Below are 13619 nucleotides of genomic sequence, written 5' to 3' on the forward strand. Positions count from 1 at the left end.
GAAGATGTTCTGTCCACAGTGTAACACAGCAGCTGAAGCCAGGACCACCACTCTCAACGAGGAACTGGGACAGGTGAGGAGCATCCTGCACCCTACTGTTGATGATCTACACTAGATCCTTGTATCTCTGTGTTGGAGAATGTTCGCCTAAAGCCTGTGGTGTGTCTGGATGCAGGTCCAGTATGTCTGTGGTATCTTGATAACCCCCCCATTGAAACAGGTGGAGTACATCTTCAGTGACAAGACAGGAACGCTCACTCAGAACATCATGAGCTTCAGCAAGTGCTCTATCAATGGACATGCCTATGGTGGGTATACTACACTATATACTACATGATATACTACACTATATACTACAGTCTATCTGATTTAAGGTGGGTATACTACACTATATACTACACTATATACTACTATGTACTACACTCTATACTACACTATATATGACACTATACACTACACTATATACTACTATACACTACACTATATACTACATGATATACTACACTATATACTACAGTCTATCAGATTTAAGGTGGGTATACTACACGATATACTACACTATATACTACACTATATACTACATGATATACTACACTATATACTACAGTCTATCAGATTTAAAGTGGGTATACTACACTATATACTACACTATATACTGCCATATACTACACTCTATAATACACTATATACTACTATATACTACACTATATACTACAGTCTATCTGATTTAAGGTGGGTATACTACACTATATACTACACTATATACTACTATATACTACACTCTATATTACACTATATATGACACGATATACTACACTATATACTACTATATACCTCACTATAAACTACACTATATACTACCGTCGATCAGATTTAAGGTGGGTATACTACACTATATACTACTATATACTACACTATAAACTACATTATATACTACCGTCTATCAGATTGAAGGTGAGTATACTACATATATACTACAGTCTATCAGATTTAAAGTGGGTATACTACACTATATACTACACTATATACTACCATATACTACACTCTATACTACACTATATACTACTATATACTACACTATATACTACAATCTATCTGATTTAAGGTGGGTATACTACACTATATACTACACTATATACTACTATATACCTCACTATAAACTACACTATATACTACAGTCTATCAGATTTAAGGTGGGTATACTACATATATACTACCGTCTATCAGATTTAAGGTGAGTATACTACATATATACTACAGTCTATCAGATTTTTAAAAAACACACCTTAATACACCTTATGGAACAGCAAGGCATGTGAAGAGTCACACACACCGGTACAAACACATACAACATACACACTATACACACAACATACACACTATACACACACGTACACAGTATACACACATACACACTATACACACAACATACACTCTATACACACACGTACACAGTATGCACACATACACTCTATACACACACGTACACCTGGATTGTGTGTAGTAGTAGAGTAGTGGCCTGAGGGCACACGCTTAATGTGGTGTGAAATCTGTTGTTAAATGTATTTTAATGTTTAAAAATGGTATTATAATGTATATTACTGCCTTAATATTTGCTGGACCCCAGGAAGAGTAGCTGCTGTCTTAGCAGGCACTAATGGGGATCCATAATAAACCCCAGGAAGAGTAGCTGCTGCCTTTACCATGCACTAATGAGGATCCATAATAAACCCCATGAAGAGTAGCTGCTGCCTTTAGCATGCACTAATGAGGATCCATAATAAACCCCAGGAAGAGTAGCTGCTGTCTTGGCAGGAACTAATGGGGATCCATAATAAACCCCAGGAAGAGTAGCTGCTGTCTTGGCAGGAACTAATGGGGATCCATAATAAACCCCAGGAAGAGTAGCTGCTGTCTTGGCAGGAACTAATGGGGATCCACAATAAACCCCAGGAAGAGTAGCTGCTGTCTTGGCAGGCATTAATGAGGATCCATAATAAACCCCAGGAAGAGTAGCTGCTGTCTTGGCAGGAACTAATGGGGATCCATAATAAACCCCAGGAAGAGTAGCTGCTGTCTTGGCAGGAACTAATGAGGATCCATAATAAACCCCAGGAAGAGTAGCTGTTGCCTTGGCAGGAACTAATGGGGATCCATAATAAACCCCAGGAAGAGTAGCTGCTGTCTTGGCATGAACTAATGGGGATCCATAATAAACCCCAGGAAGAGTAGCTGCTGTCTTGGCAGGAACTAATGGGGATCCATAATAAACCCCAGGAAGAGTAGCTGCTGTCTTGACAGGAACTAATGAGGATCCTGTCAGGACCCGGTTTCGAACCTGGGTCTCCGGAGTGAGAAACAGTCACTTAACCAACTGAGCCACGAATAGTCAGCAGAACCCAGAAGATGAGGCAGACACAGCAGTACTTAAGACGGTGTATTTAATAAAGAAAAAATCCTTAAATACAAAAAATGGCAAATCCAAAAGGTGGTAGGAAAAGCACAAAAAGGCCTCAAAAGAAACTCACAAAAAATAAACAAAAACTAAAAAACAGAATACCACAAGAGCGTCACCCGGAATCGACAAGAGTACACAGAACACTAGGGCAGGGTGCTAACATACAAACACAGAGCACAGAACTGAGGGAAACTAAGGGTTTAAATACAATAAGAGGAAACGAGGCACAGGTGCAAATAATTAATGGGGATCAAGGGAAAAACATAAGGACAAAAAGCACAATGGGGGCATCTACTGACCAAAACCCGGAACAACCCTGGCCAAATCCTGACAGATCCATAATAATCCCCAGGAAGAGTAGCTGCTGTCTTGGCAGGAACTAATGGGGATCCATAATAAACCCCAGGAAGAGTAGCTGCTGTCTTTACAGGAACTAATGGAGATCCATAATAATCCCCAGGAAGAGTAGCTGCTACCTTGGCAGGAACTAATGGGGATCCATAATAAACCCCAGGAAGAGTAGCTGTTGCCTTGGCAGGAACTAATGAGGATCCATAATAAACCCCAGGAAGAGTAGCTGCTGTCTTGGCAGGAACTAATGGAGATTCATAATAAACCCCAGGAAGAGTAGCTGCTGTCTTTACAGGAACTAATGGAGATTCATAATAAACCCCAGGAAGAGTAGCTGCTACCTTGGCAGGAACTAATGGGGATCCATAATAATCCCCAGGAAGAGTAGCTGCTACCTTGGCAGGAACTAATGGGGATTCATAATAAACCCCAGGAAGAGTAGCTGCTGCCTTGGCAGGAACTAATGGGGATCCATAATAATCCCCAGGAAGAGTAGCTGTTGCCTTGGCAGGAACTAATGGGGATCCTTAATAAACACCAGGAAGAGTAGCTGTTGCCTTGGCAGGAACTAATGGGGATCCATAATAAACCCTAGGAAGAGTAGCTGTTGCCTTGGCAGGAACTAATGAGGATCCATAATAAACCCCAGGAAGAGTAGCTGCTGTCTTGGCATGAACTAATGAGGATCCATAATAATCCCCAGGAAGAGTAGCTGCTACATTGGCAGGAACTAATGAGGATCCATAATAAACCCCAGGAAGAGTAGCTGTTGCCTTGGCAGGAACTAATGAGGATCCATAATAAACCCCAGGAAGAGTAGCTGCTGCCTTGGCAGGAACTAATGAGGATCCATAATAAACCCCAGGAAGAGTAGCTGCTGCCTTGGCAGGAACTAATGAGGATCCATAATAAACCCCAGGAAGAGTAGCTGCTACCTTGGCAGGAACTAATGAGGATCCATAATAAACCCCAGGAAGAGTAGCTGCTACCTTGGCAGGAACTAATGGAGATCCATAATAAACCCCAGGAAGAGTAGCTGCTACCTTGGCAGGAACTAATGAGGATCCATAATAAACCCCAGGAAGAGTAGCTGCTACCTTGGCAGGAACTAATGAGGATCCATAATAAACCCCAGGAAGAGTAGCTGCTACCTTGGCATGAACTAATGAGGATCCATAATAAACCCCAGGAAGAGTAGCTGCTGCCTTGGCAGGAATTAATGAGGATCCATAATAATCCCCAGGAAGAGTAGCTGCTACCTTGGCAGGAACTAATGAGGATCCATAATAAACCCCAGGAAGAGTAGCTGTTGCCTTGGCAGGAACTAATGAGGATCCATAATAATCCCCAGGAAGAGTAGCTGCTGTCTTGGCAGGAACTAATGGGGATCCATAATAATCCCCAGGAAGAGTAGCTGCTACCTTGGCAGGAACTAATGGGGATCCATAATAAACCCCAGGAAGAGTAGCTGCTACCTTGGCAGGAACTAATGGGGATCCATAATAAACCCCAGGAAGAGTAGCTGTTGCCTTGGCAGGAACTAATGGGGATCCATAATAATCCCCAGGAAGAGTAGCTGTTGCCTTGGCAGGAACTAATGGGGATCCATAATAATCCCCAGGAAGAGTAGCTGCTACCTTGGCAGGAACTAATGGGGATCCATAATAAACCCCAGGAAGAGTAGCTGCTACCTTGGCAGGAACTAATGGGGGTCCATAATAAACCCCAGGAAGAGTAGCTGTTGCCTTGGCAGGAACTAATGGGGATCCATAATAAACCCCAGGAAGAGTAGCTGCTGCCTTGGCAGGAACTAATGAGGATCCATAATAACCCCCAGGAAGAGTAGCTGCTACCTTGGCAGGAACTAATGAGGATCCATAATAAACCCCAGGAAGAGTAGCTGCTACCTTGGCAGGAACTAATGGAGATCCATAATAAACCCCAGGAAGAGTAGCTGCTACCTTGGCAGGAACTAATGAGGATCCATAATAATCCCCAGGAAGAGTAGCTGCTACATTGGCAGGAACTAATGAGGATCCATAATAAACCCCAGGAAGAGTAGCTGTTGCCTTGGCAGGAACTAATGAGGATCCATAATAAACCCCAGGAAGAGTAGCTGCTGCCTTGGCAGGAACTAATGAGGATCCATAATAAACCCCAGGAAGAGTAGCTGCTGCCTTGGCAGGAACTAATGAGGATCCATTATAAACCCCAGGAAGAGTAGCTGCTACCTTGGCAGGAACTAATGAGGATCCATAATAAACCCCAGGAAGAGTAGCTGCTACCTTGGCAGGAACTAATGGAGATCCATAATAAACCCCAGGAAGAGTAGCTGCTACCTTGGCAGGAACTAATGAGGATCCATAATAAACCCCAGGAAGAGTAGCTGCTACCTTGGCAGGAACTAATGAGGATCCATAATAAACCCCAGGAAGAGTAGCTGCTACCTTGGCATGAACTAATGAGGATCCATAATAAACCCCAGGAAGAGTAGCTGCTGCCTTGGCAGGAACTAATGAGGATCCATAATAATCCCCAGGAAGAGTAGCTGCTACCTTGGCAGGAACTAATGAGGATCCATAATAAACCCCAGGAAGAGTAGCTGTTGCCTTGGCAGGAACTAATGAGGATCCATAATAATCCCCAGGAAGAGTAGCTGCTGTCTTGGCAGGAACTAATGGGGATCCATAATAATCCCCAGGAAGAGTAGCTGCTACCTTGGCAGGAACTAATGGGGATCCATAATAAACCCCAGGACGAGTAGCTGCTACCTTGGCAGGAACTAATGGGGATCCATAATAAACCCCAGGAAGAGTAGCTGTTGCCTTGGCAGGAACTAATGGGGATCCATAATAATCCCCAGGAAGAGTAGCTGTTGCCTTGGCAGGAACTAATGGGGATCCATAATAATCCCCAGGAAGAGTAGCTGCTACCTTGGCAGGAACTAATGGGGATCCATAATAAACCCCAGGAAGAGTAGCTGCTACCTTGGCAGGAACTAATGGGGATCCATAATAAACCCCAGGAAGAGTAGCTGTTGCCTTGGCAGGAACTAATGGGGATCCATAATAAACCCCAGGAAGAGTAGCTGCTGCCTTGGCAGGAACTAATGAGGATCCATAATAACCCCCAGGAAGAGTAGCTGCTACCTTGGCAGGAACTAATGAGGATCCATAATAAACCCCAGGAAGAGTAGCTGCTACCTTGGCAGGAACTAATGGAGATCCATAATAAACCCCAGGAAGAGTAGCTGCTACCTTGGCAGGAACTAATGAGGATCCATAATAAACCCCAGGAAGAGTAGCTGCTGCCTTGGCAGGAACTAATGGAGATCCATAATAAACCCCAGGAAGAGTAGCTGCTACCTTGGCATGAACTAATGAGGATCCATAATAAACCCCAGGAAGAGTAGCTGCTGCCTTGGCAGGAACTAATGAGGATCCATAATAATCCCCAGGAAGAGTAGCTGCTACCTTGGCAGGAACTAATGAGGATCCATAATAAACCCCAGGAAGAGTAGCTGTTGCCTTGGCAGGAACTAATGAGGATCCATAATAATCCCCAGGAAGAGTAGCTGCTGTCTTGGCAGGAACTAATGGGGATCCATAATAATCCCCAGGAAGAGTAGCTGCTACCTTGGCAGGAACTAATGGGGATCCATAATAAACCCCAGGAAGAGTAGCTGCTACCTTGGCAGGAACTAATGGGGATCCATAATAAACCCCAGGAAGAGTAGCTGTTGCCTTGGCAGGAACTAATGGGGATCCATAATAATCCCCAGGAAGAGTAGCTGTTGCCTTGGCAGGAACTAATGGGGATCCATAATAATCCCCAGGAAGAGTAGCTGCTACCTTGGCAGGAACTAATGGGGATCCATAATAAACCCCAGGAAGAGTAGCTGCTACCTTGGCAGGAACTAATGGGGATCCATAATAAACCCCAGGAAGAGTAGCTGTTGCCTTGGCAGGAACTAATGGGGATCCATAATAAACCCCAGGAAGAGTAGCTGCTGCCTTGGCAGGAACTAATGAGGATCCATAATAACCCCCAGGAAGAGTAGCTGCTACCTTGGCAGGAACTAATGAGGATCCATAATAAACCCAGGAAGAGTAGCTGCTACCTTGGCAGGAACTAATGGAGATCCATAATAAACCCCAGGAAGAGTAGCTGCTACCTTGGCAGGAACTAATGAGGATCCATAATAATCCCCAGGAAGAGTAGCTGCTGTCTTGGCAGGAACTAATGGGGATCCATAATAATCCCCAGGAAGAGTAGCTGCTACCTTGGCAGGAACTAATGGGGATCCATAATAAACCCCAGGAAGAGTAGCTGCTACCTTGGCAGGAACTAATGGGGATCCATAATAAACCCCAGGAAGAGTAGCTGTTGCCTTGGCAGGAACTAATGGGGATCCATAATAATCCCCAGGAAGAGTAGCTGTTGCCTTGGCAGGAACTAATGGGGATCCATAATAATCCCCAGGAAGAGTAGCTGCTACCTTGGCAGGAACTAATGGGGATCCATAATAAACCCCAGGAAGAGTAGCTGCTACCTTGGCAGGAACTAATGGGGATCCATAATAAACCCCAGGAAGAGTAGCTGTTGCCTTGGCAGGAACTAATGGGGATCCATAATAAACCCCAGGAAGAGTAGCTGCTGCCTTGGCAGGAACTAATGAGGATCCATAATAAACCCCCAGGAAGAGTAGCTGCTACCTTGGCAGGAACTAATGAGGATCCATAATAAACCCCAGGAAGAGTAGCTGCTACCTTGGCAGGAACTAATGGAGATCCATAATAAACCCCAGGAAGAGTAGCTGCTACCTTGGCAGGAACTAATGAGGATCCATAATAAACCCCAGGAAGAGTAGCTGCTGCCTTGGCAGGAACTAATGGAGATCCATAATAAACCCCAGGAAGAGTAGCTGCTACCTTGGCATGAACTAATGAGGATCCATAATAAACCCCAGGAAGAGTAGCTGCTGCCTTGGCAGGAACTAATGAGGATCCATAATAACCCCCAGGAAGAGTAGCTGCTACCTTGGCAGGAACTAATGAGGATCCATAATAAACCCCAGGAAGAGTAGCTGCTACCTTGGCAGGAACTAATGGAGATCCATAATAAACCCCAGGAAGAGTAGCTGCTACCTTGGCAGGAACTAATGAGGATCCATAATAATCCCCAGGAAGAGTAGCTGCTGTCTTGGCAGGAACTAATGGGGATCCATAATAATCCCCAGGAAGAGTAGCTGCTACCTTGGCAGGAACTAATGGGGATCCATAATAAACCCCAGGAAGAGTAGCTGCTACCTTGGCAGGAACTAATGGGGATCCATAATAAACCCCAGGAAGAGTAGCTGTTGCCTTGGCAGGAACTAATGGGGATCCATAATAATCCCCAGGAAGAGTAGCTGTTGCCTTGGCAGGAACTAATGGGGATCCATAATAATCCCCAGGAAGAGTAGCTGCTACCTTGGCAGGAACTAATGGGGATCCATAATAAACCCCAGGAAGAGTAGCTGCTACCTTGGCAGGAACTAATGGGGATCCATAATAAACCCCAGGAAGAGTAGCTGTTGCCTTGGCAGGAACTAATGGGGATCCATAATAATCCCCAGGAAGAGTAGCTGCTACCTTGGCAGGAACTAATGGGGATCCATAATAAACCCCAGGAAGAGTAGCTGCTACCTTGGCAGGAACTAATGGGGATCCATAATAAACCCCAGGAAGAGTAGCTGTTGCCTTGGCAGGAACTAATGGGGATCCATAATAAACCCCAGGAAGAGTAGCTGCTGCCTTGGCAGGAACTAATGAGGATCCATAATAACCCCCAGGAAGAGTAGCTGCTACCTTGGCAGGAACTAATGAGGATCCATAATAAACCCCAGGAAGAGTAGCTGCTACCTTGGCAGGAACTAATGGAGATCCATAATAAACCCCAGGAAGAGTAGCTGCTACCTTGGCAGGAACTAATGAGGATCCATAATAAACCCCAGGAAGAGTAGCTGCTGCCTTGGCAGGAACTAATGGAGATCCATAATAAACCCCAGGAAGAGTAGCTGCTACCTTGGCATGAACTAATGAGGATCCATAATAAACCCCAGGAAGAGTAGCTGCTGCCTTGGCAGGAACTAATGAGGATCCATAATAACCCCCAGGAAGAGTAGCTGCTACCTTGGCAGGAACTAATGAGGATCCATAATAAACCCCAGGAAGAGTAGCTGCTACCTTGGCAGGAACTAATGGAGATCCATAATAAACCCCAGGAAGAGTAGCTGCTACCTTGGCAGGAACTAATGAGGATCCATAATAATCCCCAGGAAGAGTAGCTGCTGTCTTGGCAGGAACTAATGGGGATCCATAATAATCCCCAGGAAGAGTAGCTGCTACCTTGGCAGGAACTAATGGGGATCCATAATAAACCCCAGGAAGAGTAGCTGTTGCCTTGGCAGGAACTAATGGGGATCCATAATAATCCCCAGGAAGAGTAGCTGTTGCCTTGGCAGGAACTAATGGGGATCCATAATAATCCCCAGGAAGAGTAGCTGCTACCTTGGCAGGAACTAATGGGGATCCATAATAAACCCCAGGAAGAGTAGCTGCTACCTTGGCAGGAACTAATGGGGATCCATAATAAACCCCAGGAAGAGTAGCTGTTGCCTTGGCAGGAACTAATGGGGATCCATAATAAACCCCAGGAAGAGTAGCTGCTGCCTTGGCAGGAACTAATGAGGATCCATAATAACCCCCAGGAAGAGTAGCTGCTACCTTGGCAGGAACTAATGAGGATCCATAATAAACCCCAGGAAGAGTAGCTGCTACCTTGGCAGGAACTAATGGAGATCCATAATAAACCCCAGGAAGAGTAGCTGCTACCTTGGCAGGAACTAATGGGGATTCTTAATAAATACAGATAGAAAAATACACACACAAATCAGATAAATCAACACTGTCCTGTTCCCCCAGTCAATGTTGCAGACGTCCTTGTGGTGCTGGGTAACTCTGAGTCTAAGTGTGAGTGTGTTCTATTGTCAGGTGAGGTGATCGACCCGTTGGGAGCACAGCCAAAGGTGAGCAGGCTAACGTAAGACTAACAGTATGACTAACAACACAGCATACTGTTCAGCTTGCTCTGTGGCAATGACATCACTCTGGCACTGTGCACTTTGCTCTTTGACCATAGGTGTATACAAAGCATAGTTTCTAACAGTGAATACTACAACTGTCCCCCCTTCTCGGTCTCCTCTCTTTCCAGAGGCTAGACTTCACCTCCTTCAACCCCCTGGCGGACCCTGACTTCTGTTACTATGACAACGGTCTGCTGAAGTCGGTGAAGCTGGGAGACCTTCACAGCCACGAGTTCTTCCGGCTGCTTTCCCTCTGTCACACCGTCATGAGTGAGGAGAAGAAGGAGGGTGAGAGATAGCGGGAGGGAGGGATGGAAGGAGGGTGAGAGAGAGGGATAGAGGGAGGAATAGAAGGAGAGGGAGGGTGAGAGAGAGGGATAGAGGGAGGAATAGAAGGAGAGGGAGGGTGAGAGAGAGGGATAGAAGGAGAGGGAGGGTGAGAGAGAGGGATAGAGGGAGGAATAGAAGGAGAGGGAGGGTGAGAGAGAGGGATAGAGGGAGGAATAGAAGGAGAGGGAGGGTGAGAGAGAGGGATAGAGGGAGGAATAGGAGAGGGAGGGTGAGAGAGAGGGATAGAGGGAGGAATAGAAGGAGAGGGAGGGTGAGAGGGAGGAATAGAAGGAGAGGGAGGGTGAGAGAGGGATAGAGGGAGGAATAGGAGTGGGAGGGAGGGTGAGAGAGAGGGATAGAGGGAGGAATTGGAGAGGGAGGGTGAGAGAGAGGGATAGAGGGAGGAATAGAAGGAGAGGGAGGGTTAGAGAGAGGGATAGAGGGAGGAATAGGAGAGGGAGGGTGAGAGAGAGGGATAGAGGGAGGAATAGAAGGAGAGGGAGGGTGAGAGAGAGGGATAGAGGGAGGAATAGAAGGAGAGGGAGGGTGAGAGAGAGGGATAGAGGGAGGAATAGAAGGAGAGGGAGGGTGAGAGAGAGGGATAGAGGGAGGAATAGAAGGAGAGGGAGGGTGAGAGAGAGGGATAGAGGGAGGAATAGGAGAGGGAGGGTGAGAGAGAGGGATAGAGGGAGGAATAGAAGGAGAGGGAGGGTTAGAGAGAGGGATAGAGGGAGGAATAGGAGAGGGAGGGTGAGAGAGAGGGATAGAGGGAGGAATAGAAGGAGAGGGAGGGTGAGAGAGAGGGATAGAGGGAGGAATAGGAGAGGGAGGGTGAGAGAGAGGGATAGAGGGAGGAATAGAAGGAGAGGGAGGGTGAGAGAGAGGGATAGAGGGAGGAATAGGAGAGGGAGGGTGAGAGAGAGGGATAGAAGGATAGGGAGGGAGAGAGAGAGAGGGATAGAGGGAGGAATAGGAGAGCGAGGGTGAGAGAGAGGGATAGAGGGAGGAATAGAAGGAGAGGGAGGGTGAGAGAGAGGGATAGGAGAGGGAGGGTGAGAGAGAGGGATAGAGGGAGGAATAGAAGGAGAGGGAGGGTGAGAGGGAGGAATAGAAGGAGAGGGGGGTGAGAACAATAGAGGGAGGAATAGAAGTAGGGTAAGTGAGAGCGAGATGAGGAATGAGGGAATGAGGGTTAGATAGAGATAGAGGGAGGATGAGAGAGAGAGGGGGAATGTGGATTATAGAGGGATAAAGGGAGGGATGGAAGGAGGGTGAGAGAGGGGTAGAGGGAAAGAGAGGGAGGGTGAGAGGGGTAGAGGGAAAGAGGGATGGAGAGAGGGGTAGAGGGAGGGATGGAAGGAGAAGGAATGTGAGAGAGTGGTAGAGGGAAGGAGAGATGGGAGATGAGGAGAAATAAGTTGAACTTGTAATTATAGTCCACTGCAAGTTTACATAGAGGTTCACATAGAGGTTCACATAGAAATGTGAGTTATGAATCTGCTCATTGAAAGAAGAAAGTCTATGTGTGCTATATTTATGCTTCCCGTTCTTAAGTTTTGTTTTGTCGTCTTTTACTTTCGGTTTTGTACACCAGCTTCAAACAGCTGAAAATACTATACTGAACAAAAATATAAATGCAACAATTTAAACTATTTTATTGAGTTACAGTTCATATAAGAAAATCAGTCAATTGAAATAAATAAATGAAGCCCTAATTTATGGATTTCACATGACTGGGCAGGGGTGCAGCCATGGGTGGGCCTGACAGGACATTGGCCCACCCACTTGGGAGACTGGCCCACCCACTTGGGAGACTGGCCCACCCACAGGGGTGCAGGGCCCACCCACTTGGGAGACTGGCCCACCCACTTGGGAGACTGGCCCACCCACTTGGGAGACAGGCCCACCCACTTGGGAGACTGGCCCACCCACAGGGGTTCAGGGCCCACCCACTTGGGAGACTGGCCCACCCACAAGCATGTTGTATTTTGTGTTCACCTACATGTATAGAATGTGTTTAATAGATACTGTATTCTCTCTCTCTCTCTCTCTCTCTCTCTCACCTCTCTCTCTCGCCCCATCGCTCTCCCTCTCTCTCACCCATCGCTCTCTCTCTCCCCATCACTCTCTCTCTCCCCATCGCTCTTGCTCGCTCTCTCTCTCTTTCCCCATCACTCTCTCTCTCTCTTTCCCCATCACTCTCTCTCTCTCTACCTCCCCCATTGCTCTCTCTCCCCCATCGCTCTCTCTCTCCCTCCCCCATTGCTCTCTCTCCCTCCCCCATTGCTCTCTCTCTCTCTTTCCCCATCACTCTCTCTCTCTTTCCCCATCACTCTCTCTCTCTCTCCCTCCCCCATTGCTCTCTCTCTCTCCCCCATCGCTCTCTCTCTCCCTCCCCCATTACTCTCTCTCTCTCTCTTTCCCCCATTGCGCTCTCTCCCTCCCCCATTGCTCTCTCTCTCTCTCTCTTTCCCCAATCACTCTCTCTCTCTCTCTCTCGCCTCTCTCTCTCTCTCCCTTCCCCATTGCTCTCTCTCACATTGCTCTCTCTCTGACTCCCCCACTCTACCCCCTCTAGGAGAGTTGATGTATAAGGCCCAGTCTCCAGATGAGGGTGCGTTGGTGACAGCAGCCAGGAACTTTGGTTTTGTGTTCCGGTCTAGAACCCCTGGTACTGTCACTGTGACAGAGCTGGGCCGACCCGTCACATACACACTGCTGGCCATCCTCGACTTCAACAACATCCGCAAGAGGATGTCCGTTATAGGTATACGCATGCATGCATATGCACTCACACAAGCACGCACACACCTTGACATACAGTAGACACACACACGCTCACCAAACACACCTTGACATACAGTAGACACACACACGCTCACCAAACACACCTTGACATACAGTAGACACACACACGCTCACCAAACGCACCTTGACATACAGTAGACACACACACGCTCACCAAAGACACCTTGACATACAGTAGACACACACACGCTCACCAAACACACCTTGACATACAGTAGACACACACACGCTCACCAAACACCTTGACATACAGTAGACACACACACGCTCACCAAACACACCTTGACATACAGTAGACACATACACGCTCACCAAACACACCTTGACATACAGTAGACACACACACGCTCACCAAACACACCTTGACATACAGTAGACACACACACGCTCACCAAACACACCTTGACATACAGTAGACACACACACGCTCACCAAACACACCTTGACATACAGTAGACACACACACGCTCACCAAACACACCTTGACATACAGTAGACACACGCTCACCAAACACACCTTGACATACAGTAGACACACACACGCTC

General features: G+C 46.8%; 1 protein-coding gene across 1 annotated transcript in view; it reads left to right on the top strand.

The window, feature by feature from the left end:
- Positions 1 to 13619, top strand: part of LOC135520738 (phospholipid-transporting ATPase ID-like) — a 78862-nt gene that overhangs the window by 33612 nt on the left and 31631 nt on the right. The window contains 5 exon segments of the mRNA XM_064946506.1: positions 1 to 73; positions 221 to 308; positions 9844 to 9878; positions 10064 to 10223; positions 12844 to 13032. The exon segment at positions 1 to 73 is cut by the window's left edge and continues 48 nt beyond it. Of these exon segments, the coding sequence (XP_064802578.1) occupies positions 1 to 73; positions 221 to 308; positions 9844 to 9878; positions 10064 to 10223; positions 12844 to 13032 (545 nt within the window).

This window comes from Oncorhynchus masou, chromosome 29 (genome assembly GCF_036934945.1).
Source record: "Oncorhynchus masou masou isolate Uvic2021 chromosome 29, UVic_Omas_1.1, whole genome shotgun sequence".
NCBI classification, from domain to species: Eukaryota; Metazoa; Chordata; class Actinopteri; order Salmoniformes; family Salmonidae; genus Oncorhynchus; species Oncorhynchus masou.